The sequence below is a fragment of the Emys orbicularis genome, chromosome 3 (genome assembly GCF_028017835.1).
Source record: "Emys orbicularis isolate rEmyOrb1 chromosome 3, rEmyOrb1.hap1, whole genome shotgun sequence".
Taxonomy (NCBI): domain Eukaryota; kingdom Metazoa; phylum Chordata; order Testudines; family Emydidae; genus Emys; species Emys orbicularis.
This window is the reverse complement of record NC_088685.1, coordinates 149,795,691-149,822,446: the sequence shown is the minus strand read 5'-3', so window position 1 is coordinate 149,822,446 and position 26,756 is coordinate 149,795,691. Positions and strand designations below refer to the sequence as shown.

General features: G+C 40.8%; 1 protein-coding gene across 1 annotated transcript in view; it reads right to left on the bottom strand.

The window, feature by feature from the left end:
- TTC27 (tetratricopeptide repeat domain 27) overlaps window positions 1–26,756 on the bottom strand; it is a 170,756-nt gene that overhangs the window by 29,355 nt on the left and 114,645 nt on the right. Inside the window, exons 11-15 of the mRNA XM_065401810.1 lie at window positions 26,625–26,720; window positions 23,590–23,712; window positions 13,528–13,755; window positions 2,919–3,017; window positions 941–993 (exon numbers count right to left, since the gene is read on the bottom strand). Of these exons, the coding sequence (XP_065257882.1) occupies window positions 941–993; window positions 2,919–3,017; window positions 13,528–13,755; window positions 23,590–23,712; window positions 26,625–26,720 (599 nt within the window). The remainder of the gene's footprint in view (window positions 1–940; window positions 994–2,918; window positions 3,018–13,527; window positions 13,756–23,589; window positions 23,713–26,624; window positions 26,721–26,756) is intronic.

Below are 26,756 nucleotides of genomic sequence, written 5' to 3'. Positions count from 1 at the left end.
TAAATATGTCTAAATGTCTCAGACTTATTTATAGCATTTGCTACAATGCATTTTCATGGCAATTTATTTCATGTGTTTACTACTTTGTGTGAACTCACTGTTCTTCTTCTCATTTTTATTTCATTTCATGAAAGTTAAACCACATAAATTGTTCACAATGTCAGTTTTTAAAACAAAACCCTGGCAATTTCAATATACCCATACTTTCATGCTTCTACTTTTCACTCTAAAGTTTTATTCTTTTTTGGTAGAAAATATAATGGGACACAGTCTAAGTACAGAGTATTATCTCAATTAAATTGTTCTTCAATATTAAGCCCTTGCAAGAATATTACCAAAAAGTATCTATAGGGAACTTTAATATTACAACAAGTCAAAATACAGAAATAAGAAATTAGTCTGCTTTGAGTCTGGGTTTCCTCTATTAATGGTTAATTTGGAGGGAAAAGAACAAACAGACTATTATGCATATGAATTTCCATCTGCTTTTATGATATGAATAGTAAACTACTTCTTGTTCCCTCAAATCTCATGAGCTGAATATAGCATGAATCAATACAGGTTTGATTATATCCTCTGTTTTAAAATGGACATCTTATTTTGGCTTCACATTCCAATTAATTTCCATTTCTAGTATGAATAATTTTGATTCGTTTGTACTTAGTGTATAATAAGTGATGAATTATGAATTTGAAAATATCAGCTCCAAATTATTGCTCTCTTTACAAAGCTAATTAAATATATTTTTCTCCAATTGAAAGGGGATTAATTGCTAATTAGTATCACTGTAGGAAACCTACTGGGAGACTAGACTGAAGGGTAGAGGACTAGCATTAATGAGTAAACCACATCGTGAGAATAATATCTCAGTGTTAGGAGAAAGGAAATCAGAAATATTTATTTTGGAAGCAGTATTCTCTAAACCTTTTGAAATACTTACTTCTGTTTCAATCTGATATATGCAGTTGATAAATTGTTCCAGGCCTCAGCATTCTGCAATTACAACAGAGGAAGCACTTAACAAAATCAAAGACATTCCATTTATTTGGGAAAAATCATTTGAATAAAACATACAATTATAATAGATTTACATGACCAATTTTCCTTCTTATATACATACATTAATAAATGCACATACATATTAAATATTAAGGTGGCAAGAACATTAATTAAAAATATAAAATTTGCCTGGTAACTAAACAAAATGATAGCAACAATCAGAAATATAAGAGAAATGGTTAAATTGTAAATGGTTAAATTAATTCTGTTCTGGCATTGAACATATTGAGTCTGATTCTGCTTTCACTTACACTGATGAAAATCTGGAGTAACTCCACTGAAGTCAGAGGAGTGACAATGGTGTAAACCCAAAACAATATCAGAACCAGAATATTTCAGTGAAATTAACTTTGGGGCTGAGGGTAACAGACTTATGGACCACTGAAGGCCCCAGTGTTTTGCAGGCTTAGTTTAGACTTAACTAGTGTAACGGCCTACTGTGACTAAGAGTATGTCTACACTACAAGTGCTATAGTGGCACAACTGCACTGCTGCAGCTACACTGTTGTAGCGCTGTACTGAAGACACTTGCTATAGAGATGGAAAGGGTTTTTCCGTTGCTGTAGTAAATCAACCACCGGAGAGGAGATAGCTAGGTCTACAGAAGAATTCTTCCATTGACGTAGCGGTGTTTACACTGGGGCTTAAGGACAGGCTAATTAAGTTTCTCAGGGGCTATAAATTTTTCATACCTCTGAACAACATAGCTAGGTCAACCTAAATTTTAGGTGTAGACCAGGACTAAGAGCCCAATCCTGCATCCTTTACTCACATAAGTCCCATTTAAGCCATTAGGAAATCAACTTGTCTATTCCTGTGAATACAGACAGGACTGAGTTGTACCAAACAAGTTGGAATGATTTCCATAAAAAGTTGGTTTTAATTTACAGTTTAACAATTCATATTCATGGATACAAGAAAATGCACAACTGAGTTATATTTCAGATTACACTGAAATAATTTGTTTTTTAAATTTAATTTTTTTTTTTAGTAAAAATAAATGAACACCATCAATATACTTCTCTTGAAGCAGGGAAGATGAGATAGAGGTTTCTACTCCTAAGGCCTGACCTGCTGATAGAACAGTACAGGCCAACATACCCTTGTGCAGGCTCAAAGCATTCTTCCCTACATCACTTACATACAAAAAACAAAGGGAGTATAATCCTGCTGGCATCCTGTGAGCCTGGCAATGGTGGACACACACCTGCATGATGCACCCCTGTAAAGGTGGATCCCAAACACCTCCCAGTTTGTGGGAGACTGAGTTCAATCTCAAATTTAGTCCCAAAGGCCAATTATCTGCCATTTCTTTAGTGAGTGTTTCTAACTGAGATTAGTTTGCCACTTCCACGGAAAGATTAATTAAGCAGCAGAGCTGACTGAAGAGTGCAGGAGGCTTCTTTAAAGTCTAGAGTGGACTAAGCATTTTAACAAATTATCTGTTTAATAATATGCTCCTTCACTTCTAATTTTTTTAATCAAAAAGAACTTGTGCATTATCTGCTTTATTTTAATGCTGTATGACACCATAAAGGACTTTAGTGTGTGTGTGTGTGTGTGTGTGTGTGTGTGTGTGTGTGTGTGTGTGTGTGTGTGTGTGTGTGTGTGTGTGTGTGTGTGTGTGTGTGTGTGTGTGTGAGAGAGAGAGAGAGAGAGAGAGAGAAAGAAATAGAAAATTCAAGTATCAAGCAAATCTTTTTGTGATGCTAAATGAGAAAATACATCCTTTATGAGCAGGGTAAAAACTGAACAATTAGAACTAAGGCATGAACCACATTTGGGAGGGGGGGTCGTCACTGGTTGCTTTCACAAACTATTAGATGAGCAAAGATAAATCTTCAATAAATTGTACATACTTCAGGTTCCAACATCACACAGCGCTGAAATGCTCTGGCAGCACCGTCATAGCCTTCCAAAGCTAAATAGGCACAGCCCAAAGAAAACCACACACCCAACTGAAAAGAAAACAAAGAGAAAGGAAATTCAGTATTTATGTTCTGCACAAAAGAAATTAGTTAAGATTCCTCCATGCTCAAATCCATATATTTCTTGGTGTTATAGGGCATTGCGCTATATGTAAGGCCCTTCACTTCCAGTTTTTATTTTGTTTAGATTTTTTTTAGTGTTTATTACATTATTTGAAAAATGGGTGAAAATTAACTTCACAGTTTTCTGTATAATTATTGGGGTTAATGTTGGAGGACAGGGGAGAGGGAAAAAACAGAAAACTAAGTAGTGAAAGCAAAAGAAGTTTACTGATGTGATTAATTTTTTTCTTTTAAAAACAATTTACAGTTGTGATGCTTGAGATAAAGGGTGTCAGTGTAAATCCGAAAGTTCTGGGTAGAATAGGCTTTCAGCAGTTTTTTCAAAATGTCTGTTCAAAAGTTCCTTCTCTTGCAGTCTTGGATGTACCTGAATTTAGAACAATATTCTTTCCACATCAGCTGAGCTAGGCAGGACACTGAAGATGAGGGAAGCAGCATAACTCGAATCTGGGAAGTTGGTGTGGTGAATTCTCAGAATTCAAATGGAGTGGTGCCGCCATTGGCTGGAGAAGGCATCACCATGTAAGCATGGAGTTTGCTTTTCAGGTTAGCCCTTTCTTCATTAAATGTATATCAGAGACCACACTATTACAATGGTGGTCGAACAGCACAACAATTTTCCAGAATGCTAATTCGTTCTTAAAAGCCTCAGGGGACACGAGTGACATAGCTTTGCATGAAAATTTTGGAAAGCCTTTCTGAATATTGCTCCCTGACTGGCAAAATGGGCATGAAAGGATTTATTTTTTTTCTAGAATCTCCCCAGATGTGCTTTTGTGCAAAGTTCTGCAGTGACACTGTTGACCAGAGTGCCATACGCTTCTGTGTTAGAGAACGTTATGTCTGCTGAAGAACAAGATTCCAATTTATTTTATACTTCATACAATGACTGAAGGGTTTTGATCAAAATTTGAGTTTTGTGCAAAGGATTTGCCTAGTTTCTTGAGTAGCTGCTTGAATTTTCAGCTTTTGCACTGCTGAACTCTTCATAATCTTACAGCTGAATGAGGACACTCCATGCCTTCTGAACACTCTGTACAACTACCAACTACACCATCTTTTCAGTATAACGGCAATCAGAAGGCTGCATTCAAATTTGTTCTCTTTGCAGACATCACAGAAGATATTTTTCATTTTATTGGAATATCAAAAAATAGCACTAGCTTCAATTAACAACTTCCTTAAATTAGCCATTTCTGGAATACCCATTCCATGAGAGAGCAATGTACAGTAAATGACCTTGGCAAGACAAACAAAGCAATTTAGGTTTTTCATTCAGCTTTACTTCCTGTGTTACCTTCACGCAGTAAGAGGCAGAGCAGAGCAAATATGACTTGGTCAGGTTGATTGAATTTGGCAGGCATTTTCACAGCCAGGCAGAACTTTCAGACAGAATCTCCCAAAAGACCATCACCAAGGCCTAACTGTTGCCCTGAGAAGTACAGGACACAGAGAAATTCACTTATTACGTCACGTCAATCTTGATTTTTCTTCCATGCCTGTGTGAATATTGCTTCCAATGTACATTTATTTCTGTTTTTGCTTTCTTCTCTTAGCCTTAAATGTAGTTTGCTTTCCAAACGTTCTTTAATCTGGTGAGCCCAGGTTTCAACTTCTATGGCACAACATGGACAGTGCAAACATTCAAACTCACTCTTGTTCTGTTTTTCTTTTTTAAAACTTAAAGTTTTTTTTTATATTCTGAAAAAGTCGAGATGTAGTTTTTCGGTTTTGATCAATGAAAAGTGGAAGTCGTTCACACTGTGAACTGATGCTTAAATGAGGCCTTCTCTTCACACAATTTAAGTACACAGGGCAGAGAAATTCAACTGTGTCTCAGAAAAGGCCTACTGATAAGCTTCAACTAGCATTACCTACAAACACACCTCTAATCCTTTTTTGTGCAATAATTAGATGTTGAGGCACTGCTTAAGCGAGTAAACACACTCCTGAACCCTGAGAATATGTATGCGGGTATGTATCCTACAGGGGTCTCTACTCACCCAAGCAGTGCCTCCCTTGTCTATACTGCTATTTTTACCAGTGTAGTGTCCCGCTGCTGGAGTCTTTCCCCACCGCAGGGAAAGGTTCCAGCAGTGGGAAAACTCTGTCAGCAACCTGCTGTCTGAGCCTTTCCCTGCCACAGGGAAAGGCTGCAGCAGCAGGGAAACGCTCCCCCGATGCCGCCCCACTGCCAGATCCTTTCACTGACAGGTAGCTACACACCACAGTGTCGGCGCAGTTTGATTTTCACTGCGGCATGCATCTACCCATACCTATATGCCGCCAAGAGGTGTGCAGTGTAGATTTAGTCTTTAAAAACCAAAGAAGTGAATGCTCTTGCTAATGTCTGAGTTGGTCAAACAGTAACTTTTCCAACAGCAACAAGTTAAGATAAACAGTACTATATTTCAGAACAAGTAATCTGGTTTAGATACTGAGTCCTAAATACATTGATAAAACATTTTCTGAGGTCCTTGCTGGTTAAACACATCCATTAAAAAAAAAATCAAACTGGATTTCAACATTTCAAAACATTTTATAATCAGCTGGGGAATTGTTCCAGATTCTAATATCTAGCGTAGAAAGCCTCCATCATTCAGAGTGCCAAGATAAGAATAATGAAAGAAAGAGTCACTATTTTTCTAGGAAGGAAAAAAAATTGGGTCAGATTATGTTATCCCTAATTCATACTGTGTAGCAGTATCTTATTCCACACACTGTCCTTTTGATTTCAACATAACTACTTGTGGAGGAAGGTTTTTATGTAGGTAAAGGTATCACAAACTACCCTGTTGTAACAAAATTAACACAACAGGTCCATTTTTCTGCTGGTCTTGTAGCAAGCAGTTCTGACATTAACCTAGGCTCTCACTATGAAAGTATAAAAGTTATTTGTACATACAAAGTGTTACCATTTGCAATTCAGGGCACAGACAAGGTCAGTGACCAAAAGCTGGTAGCTCAAATGAACGTTGCATCAGGAAGCTCATTATGATGCATATTTCTATCCACACTAGTCTCCTACTTTCAGTTCATCGGCCCCACACCAGTCCAACCAGACCAGTAATTCCCTATTGTTTATTAATATTAAAATTAATTGATTTTATTCTTTCAACGTTTTCAGTTTTCACTAGGTTGCAGATATCTGTATTGAAAAGACACAGAGGCCTTCTACATGTCATGGATGGTAGGTGGGTTTGACAGCTGAGGCTTTTGGCATTCAGGACTGTATGGGAGTTGTTTTTGACACCCACAAAGCAGTCGAGGCTTTTGGTATTGGGGAGGGGCTGCATCTCCTTTCTCCCACTCTCTAAATTTTTGGCAGGATAGAAGGTGACTCTAAATGTGGGACATAGTAAGATTTGAATTCTTCACTCCTCATCCCAGGAAAACTTATTAGCAAGAACCACCCAACCCTGCCCAACATATGCAGGAACACCTAACAATAAAAGTAGTACATTAGCTTGATCTTTCTGCTAAAGTGATCACCCATGAAATATTTAGCTATGCTTGCAGTGTTGTTATAGCCATGTTGGTCCCAAGATAGTAGAGGGACAAGGTGGGTGAGGTAATATATTTTATTGGACCAACTTCCATTAGTGCAAGAGAGCGCTTTGAGCTACATGGAGCTCTTCTTCAGCTCTGGGAAAGGTACTCAAGTGTCACAGCTAAATAAAGGTGTTAACTCAATAGGTGGAAGAAGTCTTGAGGCTTCTCAAGTTCTCAACTATCACCTTTCCTCGCCTTCTAATTCACATGCTGTAATTCTATTGGTGAAGTGAGGCAGTAGCATGAATGGTATATGTATCAAGAGTTCTCACTGGCAGATTACTTGGCTGCCAGTTGTCACCGGAATGGCCACAACCCATTGTAGCAAGACTCTGGCTGTGAAAACGTAAGCCATTTCTAGCCTCAGTCTCAAAAATCTGGTTAGGGAGAATAGTCAATTTCCTTATCTAAGAAATCTTTGGGAACACTGGACTCTGTCCACAGAAATCAGGAAGTTTTGCTAGAAAGCAAGAATAGACTCTTAGCAACAGAGAATGCATCATTTATGTAGTTGAATCATTCATAATTTTTGGGAGGAATCTACATTTCTTCCAAGATATTCTGGAACAGAGAATTAACTTTTGAAAGGATACATTTTAGGCAGATCTTTAGAAGACAATGGAGTATGAAAATCTTCAGTATCCAAGGGGGGAAAAAAAGATACATCACTTTGTCCAACTTGTCTCAAACAGTTTGCCTCTAAATCTTAGGTAGAGCATCCTGAGGAACAGGAAATTTCTCTCTTCTATATGGAGGAAAGCTGCTCATTTTTATTTTTCTTGGATTGGCTTTCATTTAAAAGCTTTCTTTGGATGGAACACAAAAAATGAAGTGCACCTCTCAGCAGAATGCTTGTTAATTTTATGCTTTAAGGAATAAAACCTGCTGCCCTTTATTAACCAAAACTCCTCTTGCCTTAAGTGAGAATTTTGCCTGAATAATACCAGCTGAATTTGACCCAAAATGCTTTTTTTCCCTTTGCATTTCCTGTGGGAGACAGGGACCAGGAAGACAAGAATGGATCTTTCTTCCCTTTTTTAGCTTCTAATGTGTATATAGACCTTGAGTACTTGTATAAATCAGAATCAGGCTCTGACTCACTGGAATCAAACATGTCATTTAAGCATTGAATCACTTCAGGATTTAAATTCTTAATGCTTCAGGGAAATATTTTCCTACAGGAAGAAGGGTGATTTGTTTGTGCAGAACTACAATTAGCAGTGGTGGTTTTGGTACGATTCTGTGGAAAGACAGGAGATTTGGAGGGGGAGGTATTTTATGCCATCTTCTCATGGACCTGAGGAAGAAGTTATGAGAAGCACAATATACAGACATAGAAGAGGTGAAAGCATATTTAAAATATCTACATCCTTTACAGGACAGGCATTACTGGAGTAGGCATCACACATAATAGTAGCCAAAAAAGTGACGCTAGAGAAAATGTACTTCTGTATACAGTGGGGTAAATGTGGGTGGATCTGAGAAGCCACTCGCCTTTGGAAAGAAAACCAGAAGTCCTGAGTTGCACTAATTGCAGACAGAGATTTTGTTATGCAGAGAAATAGGAAAATAGTTCTGACTGTCAATTGCACCCAAAAATAAAAGAGTAGAGAAACTAATTACCACAATATTTAGAAAGGTGAGGTTGGAGAAGAACTGTCAAGCTACTCAAAACTGATATGAAAGATAGTGTTGCAGTCCAGGCATGCAAGAGATCTGGGCTCAATTTCTGGCTCTGCATAGACTTTTTTGGTGACCATAGGCAGGTGATTTAATATCTGTGCCTCACTTTTCTCTCTATACAATGGGGATATCATCACTTTCTTTCTCCCAACCTGTGTCTGTCTTGTCTATTCAGATTGTAAACTATATGTTCATTCAGACCTAGCACAACAGTGACATGATCTTGACTGAGGCCTTTAGGTACTACTCTAATGCAAATTACCACCACCACAAGTACAGCAGTGATCATGAGTAAGGGTACAATTCTGTCATGGAGGCCACGGATTCCATGACTTTCCAGGACCTCCATGACTTCTTCCGCATCGGCAGGGCTGAAGCAGCTGTCAATCCCACGGACGCTGGAGCAGCGGCCCAGGACTGAAGCAGTGTGTGTGGGCGGGGGAGGAAATCGGCCCCAGGGCTGCCGGAGCGGCATTCCATAGGGCCGCCAGAGCAGTGGCCTGGGGCCATCCCTGGGGCAGCCGGAGCAGCTGCTGGAGGCTAGCCCCCACACTGCTCCCACCATTAGCCCCCTACCTCCCAGGTATTTTTTAGTAAAAGTTAGGGACAGGTCACAGGCTTCCGTGAATCTTTGTTTATTGCCCGCAACCTGTCCCTGACTTTTACTAAAAATACCTGTGACAGACACTTAACCTTAATCATGAGTAACTCTAATGGCAGACAGAGACCAAGATACTGTAGTTCACTTCGCAGAGATTGCTGTAGGCAGATTAAATTGTTTCTGTATGTCTTAGAAGTTGGACAGAACAGTGCAGAAGACCACTTTTATTCAAATTTCCTCCCCATCAGAGAAAATGGTTACAAACTGAAGACAGACTTTGGAAGGCAGACTGTAAAATGGAACAGTATGCCAGCTGCTTCACAGATGAAGGTAGCTTAAGGTCACAGATGCTGAATTATTGGTCTTAGTTCTTATAGATCGCTCCAGAACTCTCTCTAGCACAGCTGTCTCTGTGACAATGGGAAGAACTTAATCAACAATCTTCCATATAATCTGCATTAGAACAAGCTTTTGGTATTGCCAAAATAAGCAGGTAAAATGTGTTCTGTGCTTTACCTTATAATGCTTGAGAGTTATGCTCAAGCATTTATAGACTCCAATACCAAAAATGTAGAATTACTGATATATCAAGAATGCTTTCAGTACACTGTGAGACAAATAAATGTGAAGATTTAGTTGAAAAATAACTTCAGTGGAAATTATTCAGTTTACTTTAGTCTCACTTGTAAAAAAAAATTACTGTTGAAATACAAGTTTTTATCTCATCAAAGAATTGTCACCACATGTAATAAGGTTTAAGGAAGAGCAACTGCCACTGGCAGTGCATTGTTTTCCTTTTGACTTAGCAAGGAAGAGAGAAAATAAAACATGCTATGGAGCAGGAATACAAATTTCAGAGCAAGGAAACAGATGCTTTCTATTTTGGGGTGGGGGTGGTTGGGGGGGGGGAAGAGGGGGTTAGAGGGGTGTTAAAAAGAAAACTAGCCATATTTAAAGAAGCTTATCATATTAAATTTCTGAAAACCTCAATTAATTCCCCTGTTGTAGTACAGGAGCTCTTTATTATAATTTACTATTTTTCTTTGGATGCCAGGTAACATTGTTCACTCACCTACTTTCAGCCAAATTACTACAGAATAGCTGGAGCTAACTGCCCAGAATACTTTAGCACAACAAACCTTTCCAAATGAACTGCAGGTTTAATTTTAACAATGAACTTCTAGCATCTCTGAAGGTCTCAGGCTGGAAAGTAAACTATTTAACATTACTATCTCCATTCTATCGGATACATAAGTGTGCTTTTACTCAGACTTTTAAATTTTGCTTTCTTGGCACAAGGACACTAATACAGTGGTTCCCAAACTTTAACAACCCGTGAACCCCTTTCACTAAAATGTCAAGTCTCATGAACCCCCTCCTAAAAATGAATATTTCCAAGGATTTTCTCCCTTACCCGAGGATAAAATATAAAAGCAGTGATCTTGGAAGTATAAAATTTGTTTTTATGACACTTATTACACACTTTTTATTATTTATCATTACAGTATTTTATTACATTATGAAAATGGCAACACTCTTCCAAGATCTCACTTTTGTAGCTTGTATCACTTTGATTAAGCCTGTTATAAGACAAGGCTCCTAGGTTTCATCAAGGAGTATCAGATGTGAAACAGCATGAAGGTATTTAAGAAGCCAACTCAGAGTTTCTCCTACACAACATTCAGGTCTTGAGCAGTCCAGGCAAACAACGCACATTACAACAAAGCTTAAACTTGTTCTTCATAATAATTTTAAAAAACAATACTAGCAGCCTATTTAATTTTAAAAACAGCAAAAAAAAAAAAAAAATCCACCTCCCTTTCCATTTCTTATAAGGAGTCTTGAAGTTTAAATCTCCTCAGTGTGATAGATATGCTTGCTTTGATCTGCATAGCTCTTGGAAGTCCCCGGGGCTCCGGGCCCTGTGCTGCCTGGGATCCTTAAGGACAGCTCTGTCCGCCATTAGGGAATTTTTTCCCCAAGAACCCCCTGTAACATTTCATGAACCCCCAAGGGTTCACAAACCCCAGTTTGGGAACCACTGCACTAATACATTCCTTTTTATTTTCACATAACTTTTTCAGAAAATAAGGTGAACACTCAATCAGAAACCTAGTTTGGCCTAAACAGTTAAGTGCTTTGTTTACTACAAATTTAGCTTGTGGATAAAATAATCAGGGTCTATTAATCTTTTTCTTCGAGGTTCTCAATCAACTCTTTGGAATGTTGCACATTTCTCTGTGCTTTCTTTTACTGTTCTAGCAACATTTTCAAAGTCATTTTTTTGATTTCCTATATCCTCAATGTACCTCAAATTTCTAATTTTCAAAAACGTTCTAATGCAGCTCTGCTGTGTTTCTCTCCTGTCTCAGTTAACAGCCTCATCATCATCTCAATTTATGAAAGTTCTTGCTAACTCACAGAGATGGCTCACGTCAGTCACAGATACAAACACTGCCTCTGGAATGTTTTCCTCTTCCTCGCTTTCACGCCTGAGTGATGAAGTCCAACCGCCCCCCCCGCCCCCCCTCCGTGGTATTATCTCTACTGCTTTTCTTGCCTGGCATTCCCCTTGGTTGAATTCTGTTTATCCATATGACCAAATTTCTCCCAAATGTACCCTTTTCCCAACCTCTCTCTCTTTCTCATGTTCTTTGGCATCTTCTTTTAAAGCTTTTTGTTACACAATGATGACAGAGGTACCAGAAATCATAATCTGGAGAATTTAAAGGATAAGTCTACTTTACTGCTTGTATCTGTTAGTACCCTCTTTTCTCCAACTGCAGGATCCCCTTATTCTCACAGCAAATCAAGGCCTTTTTGATGGTGCTCACTCTTCCCTTATTCCTTGTGGTTGGCTTTGCGAGAAGATCCCAAACGTACTTCAATCTCCTTGAACCAAGAGATGGATCTTTGTTGCTTGGGAAGCTCCATTTTGCTTTCCCAGACATTTCCGGCTTATCTGTTTGGTTTGCAGATCTCTTCATAAAGGACCAGAATGGGGTTAGCTACTGGACAGAGGGAGGGATAGGCCATAAGATGCCACTCTTTGTGCTGTTCATGCAGGCCTATTCATAGCCAAAAATCCTCAAACTCATCCAAGAGCAAAAACTTTGTTGGTCTAGAACCACTACCCAGCCAAGAGATGTGCAGAAGAAATGAGTCCAAGGAAGGTCTTATGGGGTGTGAGCAGTGGGTGTGTTCCCCATGTTTGTTAAGGAGCTCTAGGAGTCATCTACGAATCACAATACCTGCTGGGAAGTGGCAGCTCTAATCCATTCCCAATACAAGGCAATAGCTATAAGACACAATTCAGCTCTAAACTGAAACATCAACATAAATTTTCTAAATCTGAACAGATTTAGCAGCTCCCATAACCCTGTCACTACCCAAAATAGTAGTAAATTGCAGCAGAAGCTGCTTCCTCAGTAGGTAAACACTTCTGGGTCTCTAGTCAATACTGAGACTTAATTAATTATTACACAAATTCATTAATACACAACAATTCATTAGTGTATCAACTGCATTTTTAGTGCAATTAGCCAGGAGCTTCCAGAGAGGTTTGTGTCTCCAACTCTGCCATGTAATCCCATCATTCCATATTGGTATAAAGACAACTCCAGTTCGTAGGTTTTCCCTTGATTTAGTTCCTACCACTCTCTTATTACGTCACGTCACTCTCTTTCGCAGGATTCTCTACTGAAAATATCTATATGGTCTATTTTCTTTAACTAGGATGCAAGACAGTCAGTCAAATTTATAAATATATTTGTGTTTAAAAATCTTTTGCCAGCGGAAAAGGAGGGAGTAATAGTGTTAAGATTCTATAATTTATAATCTCTATTTTAAGTACTTTTAAGCAGCCTATAAAATTTATATATTCTGAAATGCACATGAAATACTGTTTTGCAGTTAGGGAACTATATTACATGAAAAAATATCATGCTAGATTAAGAATATACGTTAGTGAGAAATACCTTTATATATTATACCATAATTGTACTACTGTGTTGTCTTTTACAAACTTTTGCGCTTTAATACTGCACTTCAGCCAAATAGATTAAATAATAAAATGTTTGTAAAGTAGTATAAAACTTGTAGAATTATGTACAACTATCATTTCTAGAAGTGTGTCACATGAGGACACTGAAAGTTCTGATCTGGACTATTTGGCGGTGAGAAGAAACTTAAGATGGGGTCAGTCCGCCCCGCCCTTTATTGCCTTAGTCTGAGACCATGTTCACAATTATTTAGCAACAACTATTCATTTGCAGTGTCTTGGCATTTTGGGGATAGTGGGGATGCAACAAGCCAAGTCTCAATTTCGGCAGAAGGCCTGCATAGGAAAGCTTGTACATGTCCATTATTATGCTGCTTCTAGACAGAGCTCTTAGTCTCACACCTTGAAGATCATCAATATTTACCACATTAATAAATTAATAAAAGTTAAAACTGTTACTCTGACCATTTGTGAACACAGTTAACCTGTTTTTAAATTTTGAAAAATACATTTAAAAACACAACACAATTAAAAAGTAAAAATGCTAACTTTAAAAACCATATTTGTTTTTCTTTCCCAACCTGCATGGGGTTAATCTTCACCGAACGTTCGAAGCACTCCACACATTCTCTGAACTCTTTGTTGCGAAGATAGAGGAGGCCCTTGGAGCGCTGGGCCCGGGCACTGCGATGCTTAGATAACTCCCAAGCCTTGTCATAGTACTGGTGATCTTTAAGAACATCGCCAAGCAAGCAATATAATCCTGGTGTTTCCTTTTTTTCTAGCTCTCGCCTCAAGACTTCTTCCGCCTATTATAAAAACAAAAAGGAAATGAGCCTGTAGGCGGTGTGGTTCCCTGGTGCCCCAGAGAGGGACGAGCTCCGCCGGACACCAGGGTGGGCGGAGCCAGAGCACTCCAAGCCCGCCCCCCAGAGGGTCAGAGGCTGGACAGGAAGTATAAGAGCTCAACCCCAGAGCTCACTCAGGAGGCAGCTGCTGGAGAGGCCAGACACCTCCGGCCCAGCTCCCGCTGGGGAGACTCCAGCAACCAGCAGTGGACCTGGAGACTGGCCTGACAAGCCGCCACTCGACGCAGACCCGTGTGTGGGAGAGTCACTGAGCCTACCCCTCGCCAGCTACCCCGAAGAGTCGCTGACCCTGTCGCCAGCTACCCCGAGGATCCGATGGTGATCGACCCCCCTGAGGACACCACCATGACCCAGGTACCTCCAGAGGGGGAGTTGGGAAGTAGCCTGGGGGCAGCCAACCTGAATCTGGCTGCAACACAGCCGGAACCCATGTCAGCGTGTTGCGGCCAGGATCCCCACAGACACAGCAGCGTGGGACCACTGCTAGGGCCCCGGGCTGGGACGCAGTGGAGTGGGAGGGCCTGCATCCCCCCACCACCACCCAAGCCGCTCGGTGAAGCCTGGGTGTGCTATTTACCTGTGTTTGCTCAGCCCCTGCCTGAAGGCCTAAGCCTTGGTCTCTTTACTGCCGCGCCCTGACCCAGGGCCTGGGCCTGCCCACTATATAAACTGCTGTTCAGCCCCGCCTGAGGGCCTGAGCCTTGACTCTTTACTGCCCCACCCTGACCCAGGGCCTGGGCTAGTTATCTGTTAATTGTTATCCGTGTGTGCTCCGCCCCCTGCCGGACAGCTTGAGCCCGGACTCCTGCGGCCCGACTGATTCCCCAAGGGGCCGGGCCAGGACCAAGGGAGGCGGTGTGGGTGCCCGCTGCCCTGGAGAGGGACGAACCCTCTCTACAGAGCCCCTTAATAGAGAATCCATGGTCAACCTAACCATATATTACCATTGCCACTCAGATTTTACACCTTAGCAGTTTTTTACATAATCTAAGAAAAGTCAAGAAATCTGAAAAACAAAACAATATTTTGAACAAAGTCTGTGTCAGAGATAAATCAGTGAAAAAAATGCTCCATAAGTTCTTTTACATCTTGTAAAGCCCAAAGACTAACATTTAAGTGCTGTTATTAAAATTCTGTTCATGTCTGCATGAACCTTAAGGCATGATTTACTTATGTTAAATCCTAAAGCCATATTCATTTTTATTGCAACTCTAGTGCGGTAAAATGAAGTCATTTCAGAGATGAAATTTTTTCAAACTGTTTTTCAAAGAAGTCAAGGTAAAATGTAAACTCTTATGTTTTCAAGCAGAGGACTATTTGGAGATAAAACAGAGGACGACTATGTGAAAAGGAGAATTCTTCCCCAGTAAAATTTTGAAATATGTACAACCTGGGAGCACCTCAGTGTCAAAATGGGATTAACCTTTACTACTTTGTACTGGGAAAAGAGTCAATAAGTCAAAGCTGCAAATAACTGTTCCCCATTTCATGCCTCAACCGTATCTTTTGCCCAACGAGCAAATACCAACTCTGGAAATCCAATCTCTATCTCCTACATGGTAGCGCACTGCCGCTACTATTAGGCTACTGACAGGCCCTGCCTGCTCTTTTATTCTTCTTTGTTTGAATCACCTCATTAGGTATCCTCAATGTTTATTCCATTTTCTGATCTCTAATTTGCCCCGTCTGGAGGCAATGCTTCCAACATGTTTTATGTTACCTCTCTCTTCACTCCCTCTTGGCTATGGCTGCTACTGTTCTACAAAATGTACAAATAAAAGCTATATTTTCATCTAAATGTAGGAAATAAAAAATACACTCAGAAATAAGTAAGCATTTAAAAAGCAAGCTTCAGATGTTTTGCTGGCTTTTGGAAGAGAGGATACATGCTGGAGTTCCCACAAGACCTTTTAAAATTGAGCTGTCTACAATACCCTTTATAACTCTGCCTTACTCTCCTCAGTGCCAGGTTACAGTCTCTCTCTAACCTCAAAGTTTCAAAAAGATACTTTCCCCTCCTTAGTCTCACCAATAAATAAATAAATTAAATTTCCCCCCTCCCACATGTAACCTCAACACATAACATACACAGATATTAGCAGCATCATACAGAATTCAACTCAGTGTATGCTCTCTATTTGAAAGGATCAGTTTGAACCATATAAGATTATGGCTAAATCCAACAAATCCTGCCACAGAGCCAAGTTTGAGCAGTTTATTATTAATCACATCCCCCTGCAGTATGTCACTCCATCTACCTAAGGCAACTGCACTGTTGATCTTCATGTAGGAATGATTCTTCCCTCTTCTGTTCTAATGAAAGCTATTTTCCTTCCCCATATTTGCATAATCCCTAGGGAATTCAGTCAGAAAAAATGGCTGATGTGTGTGCAGTCTTCTGCTGCTCCTTCCTCAATCTTGGGCATACAGGTTAATTTTGGACTATTAATAAAGTTCAAAGAGCCCATTCAGAAATCTTCAGAAAGAAAGAGCCCTTTCAAGGGTTTCACTTTGTTGTGAATTTTTTCATCTCTAATATATTAACAAGACATTCTTGCTGTCATCTATGGTAAGTGAAGATTTAGCAGAAACATAACAGTCTGCAAATATTGGAAGGGCATAAACATTAAGAAGGGAGAGGAATTGTTTAGGGTTGTATAGGAATATGATTGGAAAATATGGTACCAAATTAAGAAGCAGAAAATTGTCGGCTGAGTCTCAGGAAAAATTGCTGACCCGTAAGCGTTCTTAAGCAGTGGAACAGTTTTCCAAAGGAAGCTGTGAAGTCTCTATTACTTGAAATATTTATTATTAGACTGGGCAAAGGATGAGAAAAATATATCTTCATAAAGAACCCTGAACTGGCAGAGGGAAGGACTAGATAAACAATGTTTCCTCCCATCTCTAATTTCTATGACTGTGATTAAATGAATAAATATTGACAGCTGATCTCAAAGATTAATTGTTCTAGAACAGAGAGAACCACACAATTAAAATAGTTGCAGTCATAGCAGGCAGCATCTTAAAGTACAGGCACTTTTTTTTTTTTTTTTAAACAAGACTGAAATTCTGCTGTGAACAGCAGCTACGAGGTGAAAAGGGCATTGCATGCTGCTCCTTTACCTCATCCTGTGTAAGTCACTCCCAAACCCAGGTCTCTGTATGATAATGCCTAGTACTGTTATACACTACACAAACAGCCCAGCCATTCACTAATTACATTTTACATGTAAGTGCGCAAAACCAGTATGTTTTGGCCTGAATTTGCAGGGATTCATTGCCAACGTAAATATTTCAGCTTGGAGATAAAACAGAATAATTAAATATACAATACTTTGTCTGTTCACCTCCCATATATATTATGCAGTTGGTTTTTCATCCCCTCTTTGTTCCTCCAATCTTCACAGGACTAATGCAAATGATTGTTATCACAAAGTCACAAATTTATCTGGATTTTAAAAAATGATTAGTTTGTTTGCTCATAAAAATCTGGATAATGCTTTAAATCAAGATTTCCCATTATGCTGTGCATTTTTGTTAAGAGCAAAAACTGGTATCCTGCTCTTTGATGGGAATTCTGGTTCTGTAGAAAGAAAAATATTGGAAGCAAAATCCTTCATGTGGATCTGAGTGGTGATTTTCTCTTGGTAAGCCCATAATTTAGATAAATGATGTGAGAGATTCATTTCATAATTCTTAATCATTAAATACATTTTTAATAATGACTTGAAATGTTACATAATTAGCAATGAAATCTAAATAAAATGAACTTTTGAAAAATATATTTTGAGCATGTTCCCAAACCGTAGAACAAGCGACTTTTCTTAATCTTCACAAAACTTCTTAAATTTAACTTTAGAAAAAGGTTAAATTTAACATGGTAAATAAAACTAAAATTACAGTTTCATAAAAATTGCTGATTTAAACAAGATTTGGTTATAATTAAATGGTTTTGGACAGGAGTGTCTAAGCTGAACTGGAATGAAAGCAAGAGCTCAGTTCACTAGACACTTATTTAAAACACGAAGAAAGATATAACAGCATGCACTTGATGTGTTGGGATACTACAACGAAAACAGAGTATTAAGTATGCAGAGAGAGAACAACAAAGAATGTTCTGGTAGCTAGAAATGCACAAGTGGGATAATTCCTTTTTGATCCTCACTGCATAGACTCCCATGTACCAAGCTTAACACTGTCCCAGAAATAGGCTTCTCAGCCTCAAAATGTCCATCTGTGTCTCTACTCATCTGCTCTCTCCCTTTTATAGACCCTATTTTCTTTCCATTCATGAGTCTCCGTCACTCACTCATTATACTACAGTCTTAAATGCTGTATATTTTTGTGCTTTGGACTATCTAATTTTAAATATATCCTAAAATGAAATTTTCATCATTTCCCTTGGGAGGGTGACCATATTTCCCTATGCTGAATACGGGACACCTGGCAAAATTACTCATATTCAAGCAAGTTCAATGGCAAGTTCAACTATGCAGTACAAATGTTCAAATTAACATCAAGTTGACTGAGTCCCTGTTAAAAAGAAATACTGTGTAGTTGGATTCTTTTTATTTACCTTCTTATCTTTAAGACTTTAGGGTTTACAAGAGGAGGTGACATCCGAGAGAGAGAGAGAGAGAGAGTGAGTGTGTGCCCAGCACTCTCCGCCCTCCATGCCTAGCTGGGCCCCCAGGACGGATCCGCCTCTCCTGGTACCTGGTGCTGCGTCTTCCTGAGGCAACACATGGGGGGGGCACACAGGGTCACATGCCCCTCTCCCCAGATTTCTGCCAGGGTTCACACCAGAATGTGGCCAGCAGCAGCCTTTCGGCACTGTGCGGGAGGGAGGAGACGGGAGCTGCTTCCACCTGTGTGTGTGTGAGGGTGGAGGAGGGATGACCTGGCCTGTCTTTGCAGAGCTCATCTCTTCTTCTCCCCCTGCATCCCCCGGTGGCTGGAAGTAGCTTGTCCCTTCCTGCCCACACAGTGTTGAAAGGCAGCTAACACTTCCAGGCTGCTGCTGGCCACTGACATAACCCAGCCACCTCCTGTCCCCCGGCTACAGTGCGGGCAGGAAGGGGTTAAGCCGTAAGGATGCATTGTGCACCAGGGCCCAGGGAACTGACTGTAGGGGCTTCAGCGAACCTGGCCAGAGAGGTGGCTCAGCAGCGGAGGGTGCCTAGGGGACAGAGCAGGGAAGGGTGGGTGAAGAGGTTGCTAAGCCACTGCCCGGGGGGCTGCTGTGGAGCCTGCAGGGTCAGGGCACGAACAGGCTGGAAATCGCTTCCCCCCAGCCACTCCACAGCTTACCTGAGTATTTAGCTGTGACACACTGAGTACATTTCCCAGACTTGAAAAAGAGCTCTGTATAAGTGCAAAAGCTAGTCTCCATCACCAACAGAAGCTGGTCCAATAAAAGATATTACCTCACCCACATTGTCTCTGTAATGCATAGGCAGTCAGAATAAGAGGGTGAAACAGACTTCCCAGCTCTTCCTATTGTTGTTCCCCTGCATGAAGTAACATTTGTAATGTTTTGTGGTTTTGCATTCACAGACTTCTCCTGTGGTGACAAGGACGATCACTGACGTATGGATTGCTGCCTTTGCAGCTGCAAAGCTGGGCTCTGTTCCTGGCTTTTCCCACCCGGGGAAGAAGGGGAAGCAGCGTTCTAGGGCTCCTGCACATGAGGGAGTCCCCACCCCATTCCAGGAACTTTTCATGTTCTAATATCCTTAACACCTCCTCTCACCACATTCCTGCTTCTCCCTAACATGGAAAGTGGTCAGCCCCTATGCAGGTTCCCCACAACTCTGTCCCCAAATACCTCTGTCCTAGGGGGAGCAATTCCACTCCTCCAAAGCAGTGTCTATCTCACAAGCATCTACTGGCTTGTTACACTGGCACTCCTCAAGGTGGAAATTCACAGGTAAATCAAAGGCTGGGGAAGGTGGGTGAGGAGCTGGGCTGGCACCTTACCCCCAATTTAGGGTAAGGAACAAGTTCCCACCAAGCCATGATGATAGAGGGAAGAGTGTCTTGTCCTGATGATGTCTTAAGAACCAAGCTAGCAGCCCTCTCCTCTGAGGTCTCACCTGACCCCTAGTGAACCACAGTGGGTTCAATGGCTGGAACTAATGCAGGAGAAGCTGAGGAGGGAACTCTGCTCCTAACAGCCCTTCATTTACCCGTTCAACACATACCAAGCAGCATGGAGGGGGCAAAGCAGGGAGGAAGTAGTGGGTGTAGGTCTATTAGCCAGCTGGCAAAACATGCAGTTCTCTGGCTAAAGGGGAGAGGAAGGGGAAGAGTGGGTGCAGGGCAGGCGCTGGAGGGTAGGGGGATATTTTTAAACCAGATGTCTTATTTGAGGTTCCAAGGTCAAGGGAGCATCTTAGCTTCTATACCCATGGCCCCATCCCCCACATTTATGCTCCCAGTAACATTCCCACTTGGTACAAATGCCCCTCTTTAGTTTTCAGTAATACTGACAGGCTCAGGCCCCTGTCCTCAGCCTACTTTTTTCACCACATCCATGAAGATCGGTGTCTGCTCTTCAATAGGTCCAATGGAGGAATGCAACAAGTGAAAAAAATGGAATGACAAGGTCAGTAACTATCAACACACTGTGTGTTCACATCTTAAATTGCTCTTTTTGTATAAGTGTCCTGTTTTCCTCCTTGCTTGGCATCGTGTTGCTCTTTTGCTGGCTCACTTTATAATACCAGATTCCACTAATTATATTCATATTATGAAATAAACAAGTAGAATCATATCCAATAATCATAAAAAAAAACAACAGAAAACAGTTTAGTAAACTTTAGTAACCTCTTGCTTTTAGCAATTTTTATGCTGCTATATGCACTCCCTCAGTTATCATTTAGGCTCTTCTCAAGTATATTGGATCTAATACATGAATCTAATATATGCTGCAATATTAATTGTGGCACTACTTTACCTATTCACTTCTGTATCTGCATTGTTGATGTTTGTAACTTTTTTGTCAACCAAGAATTCAAAAGTAGAAATAAGGAGCATGATATGACTCTAGTGCTTAGTATTCCCCCCTTAACTTTCTCTAATGTTTGACCATTTTGTAAGTTTTTTCAGCTTTTCATTACTCTCGTTTTACAATAGCAATCCTGAGAATTAGGTACAAAGCCTTGTCTAACACAGCTTGCTCTGAGGCTGCTCCATCCACTGACAATATTTTGCACTAGCAGATTCTCATGCATTTCCACAAGTCTAGTTACGGTGTCTTTTTAATAGGAATATTTCACATTAATAAAGCTCTCTTGATAATGAGCACAAATATACTCACTCCTTGTCTTACAGTTAAATGTTTCTATTTTTTGTCGTTTTGCTCCAGATCTAACCTTGTTTTCAGTACTGTTGCTACTTAGCACTTATATAGCATTTTATATTTTCAAAGTGCTTTACAAACGTCAATTTTGAAAGCAGTTTCCTGTGTCAGATACTCTGTCTGAATGCCATTTTCATAACTCCCTATGGGCAGTTGGTGAATTTAACTAGAACAGAATGTGTTTCCAGGAAATGGAAAATATTGACCTCTATTTCTCTACTGTACTGAAAGAGTCCTCATAGTAGCACAGTATCCCCAAGGCATGCATAATGTGACATGGCAGTTGGCAGTGAAACACAGATCTGTCAGTTTATAATTACCATGATCTAGATATTGGCCTAGTATAATTGGAAAAAGTTACATAAGGCATTATAAGAAATTCTAGGTTATTTGTTTTAATTGACAAGTTACAATTCTATATAAAAAGGCAAACAACTGCCTCTGCAACCTTAACTCAATGTAAGCCCAATCTTTCCATGTATGGCAGGGGTCGGCAACCTTTGAGAACTGGTGTGCCAAGTCTTCATTTATTTACTGTAATTTAAGGTTTCGGGTGCCAGTAATACATTTTACATTTACAGGTGCCGGTAGACGGAACCCCAGACTGGCAGCGGGCTGAGCTTGCCCTGTTCTGCATGGCTCCTGCAAGCAGCAGAATGTCCCCCCTCCAGCTCCTACACGTAGGGGCAGCCAGGGGGCTCCGCATGCTGCTCCTGCCCCAAGGGCCGCCCCCACAGCTCCCATTGGCCAGGAACCACGATGCCTGTGGATGGGGCAGTCTGGGGTTCCGTCCGCAGTCCCCTGCCAGCCGGGGTCCTGGCCGCCGGCCCAGCTCAGCCCACTGCCGGCCCGGGGTTCCGTCCATCCAGGTCGGCTGAGCGGGGACAGCGGCCGGGACCCCAGGCCAGCAGCAGGCTGAGCTGTTCAGCCTGCTGTCGGTCTGGGGTTCCATCCGCTGGCCCCTGCCAGCTAGGGTCCCAGCCACTGGCCCCGCTCAGCCTGCTGCTGGCCTGGGGTTCTGTTCATCCAGAGTGCCACTAAAAATCAGTTTGCGTGCCGCCTTTGGCACGTGTGCCGCAGGTTGCTGACCCCTGATGTATGGCTTTAAACAGGTTCTCCACGTATCAGTAGATCTGAGTAAGGTGGCCAAGAGACCAACGAGGAAAAGCTTTCACCTTTCAGGAAGTTACATGCTGAAAACAGGGTTTTTACCATGGAATCCTATGTTATCAATCTTCCCACCCGGATATGTTAGCATAATCAGAACACATTTAAAGGTATAAGCAAACAGGCAACATATCCAGTAAGCATTTTCTTTAATTCCTTCCATCAGTGCTTTAGCACCAGTGCATTTTCATTGGTGTGAGCAACAGGTAGAGCTAGTACAGACTAGCCACCAGCAGCTTTATACTACTGTGTCATCAGCATATTCCTTGGTGAACTAGAGAGAGAGAGAGAGAGAGAGAGAGAGAGATGTCCTGTCTATGGACAATGAAAGCAGTAAATGTCAACTGGCTGGCCTGTACTAGTGCTCCCACTGCTGGCCACAAGTGCTAGGTCAATGGGGAGAAGTTCAGAGAAACCTCAGCAGAGAAACAACCAAGGAGGCAGAGTTAAAGTGGAACTTTCAGTCTTAAAACTGCATTTCCTGACCTGAGTATTTGATTTCTTTATCTTAATGATGCCCTAAACTATGCTTTTTTAAAACAAAATGTACAGCATATGTCTGTTTGAACTACAGTTAAATGAGAACTAAAGTTAAGTAGGAATTATAACTGGATTACCTCCTTTCACAGTCAGAACTCTTGTCCAGGCCCTCAGCAACTCCCCATTTTGATTATTTAAACCTCCACATCTGTAACACTCACATTGTACCCCACCATACAAAACAATCTTAATTGTCCATAGCCAGGACCACATCACCCTTCTCTCTCTCTCTCACACACACACACACACACACACACAAGTTCAAACTTCTTGCTCTCACCTCCAAAGCCACTTCTCCCTCACGCATTTCTCTCCCAGTGTCCCCAACCACAGGTCCTCTCAGTTCTACCAATGATGCCAAACTCATTTGCTGCTTGTCCAATTTTCCCACAAATTGTTTCTTCACACACTTCTCCTTGTGCATGGACGCTGACCCTAGGCTGACCTGTACTACCCTCTCCCAGTTCAAATACCTTCTCCAGACCCACTTCTGCCATGACACCTACAATAAATCAGCCACTGTTTGAACTGCTAAATAGAAAAAAGTTGGGTGAGTTGATATCTATTTATATTAATACAGAACACCTCTGTATCTGTATGTGTATACATGTATACAGTGCGTAGCACAACAGGATTTCTAGGTGCTACTGTAATATAAATAACAAAATCCAAGAAACTCAGCTCAGATAATAAGACTCTCTCACCTTCCCATGCTGTCCTGCTCTTTCATAGCAGATTACTACAGCTTCCCACATTTCCAGCTTCTCAAAGATCTGTAGAGCTGAACTTGTGCACCCCAGTTCAAAGAGTAAGCTTGCAAGTTGTCGCTGAAAGTCAAAATAATAGAAAAAAGTTAGATGCATGTTCATTATCATTTTTAGAAAAGATGTTACAGGCATTTCTGGCCTGAACAGAAAACACACAAAAAATACGAGAAACATTTCTCCTGAGATTTGTAGCCTAACTTTGAAGACTAATGAGGTTGGGATAAAGTTCGGATAAGGTACAACTTCTGGATGATTAATCCCAATCAAACTTCTAAATTTTATTCATCACTGACAAATCATCCTAATAAAAATTCCTCTGTATTGTTTCAAATATATTTAAAGTCAACTTGTCCACACAATGTAAATCTCCATAAATGATTTTTATGTGGAAAAAATTGGAAAAATTGCGAGCTTCTTCCAGAAGGCACATCAGTCCAGTTTGAGCAGCCATACAAATCTGACTTAAAGGTAAGACACAGATTTGAGAGCAGAAGCATTGCAATACAATATTTATTTAACTTTTACAAATGAGTAATTTCATTTTAAACTAACCTATTAAGCCAGGGATGGGCAAACTACGGCCCGGGGCCGCATTCGGCCCTTCAGATGTTTTAATCCGGCCCTCGAGCTCCTGCTGGGGAGCAGGGTCTGGGGCTTGCCCGCTCCGGCGCTCCAGCTGGGGAGCAATGTCGAGGGCTTGCCCTGTTCTGCATGGCTCCTGCAAGCAACAGAATGTCCCCCCTCCAGCTCCTACACGTAGGGGCAGCCAGGGGGCTCCGCATGCTGCTCCTGCCCCAAGGGCCGCCCCCACAGCTCCCATTGGCCAGGAACCACGATGCCTGTGGATGGGGCAGCGTGCAGAGCCACCTGGCTGCGCTTCCGTGTAGGAGCCAGAGGGGGAACATGCCGCTGCTTCCGAGAGCTGCTTGAGGTAAGCACCGCCTAGAGCCTGCACTCCTGGATTCCCCTACGCCCCAACCCCCTGCCCCAGCCCTGATCCCCCTCCTGCGTGCCGAACTCCTCGGTCCCAGCCCGGATCACCCTCCTGCATTCTCAACCCTTCATGCCCAGCCCCATCCCAGAGCCCACATCCCCAGCCGGAGGCCTCATCCCCTCCCGCACCCCAATCTCGTGAGCATTCATGGCCCGCCATACAATTTCCATACCCAGATGTGGCCCTCGGGCAAAAAAGTTTGCCCACCCCTGTATTAAGCTGTGTTTTCTAGACTTTAAAAAAAACAAACAAACAAAAAAAAAAAAACTTCAAAGAGATTAATATAGCAATATCCCCTTCAGTTTTAAAGAAATTATAAACTTGCTTACCATACATAAAATATACAATTTTATTTGTGGAAACATATAGGAATTTACTAAGTAAGGCCCCAATCCTGCAACGAGATAATGGAGGCAAACCCCCTAAGCTTGTTCACAGCCCAAATTAATTTAGTGGAGCTCTATGCAGGTGCAAGCATCCACCTGTGAGCATCTCACTACAGAATTGGGATCTATAGCCTCTGCAATTTGACAAATATTCATACACATATGGTAGTGATAACACCATCTTATTACAGCAATAGTAATTCTGCATAAATGTATACTATAATATAATTTAAATATGTTACAAAATATTTATTTTTATCTGGATACTAATTATTTAGGGAAAATATTTAATTCCACATACAGGAAATTTTAAAATTTAATTTACTCTCTGGGTCAAATTTGGTAAAATTTAGAGAGAGATAATGACTATAGTTAAGACTGCCACACTTTCCATAATACACCTCTATTTTAGCATTTCTAACATTGACTTAGAAAATTGGTTTGGACTGAAAAGTGCCACATTTACTCTGACAACTGGAAATGAAAATTAGGTTTGATTGTGTTCATTTGAAGTGTTTGTTGAAAGATTATATGTGGAATAATTTGGGGAACACTGGAAGAAATGATGATTGGTTAAGATAGTATGCATAAGAGGAAAAACTCTCATAAAACGGAAACATTTAAATATAAATAAAATGCATGATTTAGGGAAATCTTTTGGCTTCAAAGCCTTGGACCTTATTTTAATAGTTTTCAAGTTTAGGGTTAAATATAATAATACCAGATAAGACTAAGCACAGTCTGAAATCTTTCAAATAGCATGACCTTCTGCTTAAAATTAAAATGTGCTGGAAAAAAATGCCCTCTTCATCCTACAAAAAAAAGAAGGTGCACAACTAGAAAATAAGAGTGCTTCAGCTTTGGCAGTCCTCTTGTGGGATGAGGTATCAGATTCCACAGGGGAAAAGAGGGAATTCTTAAGAAAATCCATCACATAGTGGAGAAGGGGAGTGGGTCTGGACCAAAGTGAAAGGCCAACATCTAGGAGGCAGAACCTTATTGAGGTATACGAGGACTTCAGGCTTATGTGGAAAATGGAAACAAACAGGGTTATCTCACCCACTGACCCAGAGTACTCTGGCCATGACCCACCTCCTATAAGACCTGGTCTACCTCACTAATGGGTAGGTGGAGAGACAGGAAGCAGACCCCTAAGAATGGCAACCATCCCTTTTCATTTATGGTATTTTGGTAACCGTAGAACACCCTAACTCTATTTGCTCCTTTTTCTTTTGAAGAATTATTATTCCGTTTTCCATTAAAGCAAAAAAGGAAGAGACCATACAGAAAAGCTGTTTTGCAAGCAAACATCTCTAAGCAAGCAGTCAATTCTGTGTATGATAGAAACGTATATAAAAAAGCTGCACAATTTCTAGAATTTGATTTCTTTAAAAAAAAAAAAAATCTACATATTCCTATATTGTTAGGTTAATCCAATTTTTTCAGCAAGTTTTCCAATTTATATATGGTAACATGCAGCAGACAGTGGGTTTCTACTGCAGCTTCTAGGACATGGTACTTCACAAGATAGCATGCAATATCAAATATAATTTGATGGTATCTAGAGTAAATGTCATATTATTATCTTGTACCTCTATGGCCCAGTGTGGAGGCACCTGACAACTGTAGAAAATCTTCAGTCGTTCAGATACCAATGTTTTCTTGTCTTCAAACTGATCTGCAAGTGCCTACAAGTACAAAGCATATTCATTTATTATTTAGAT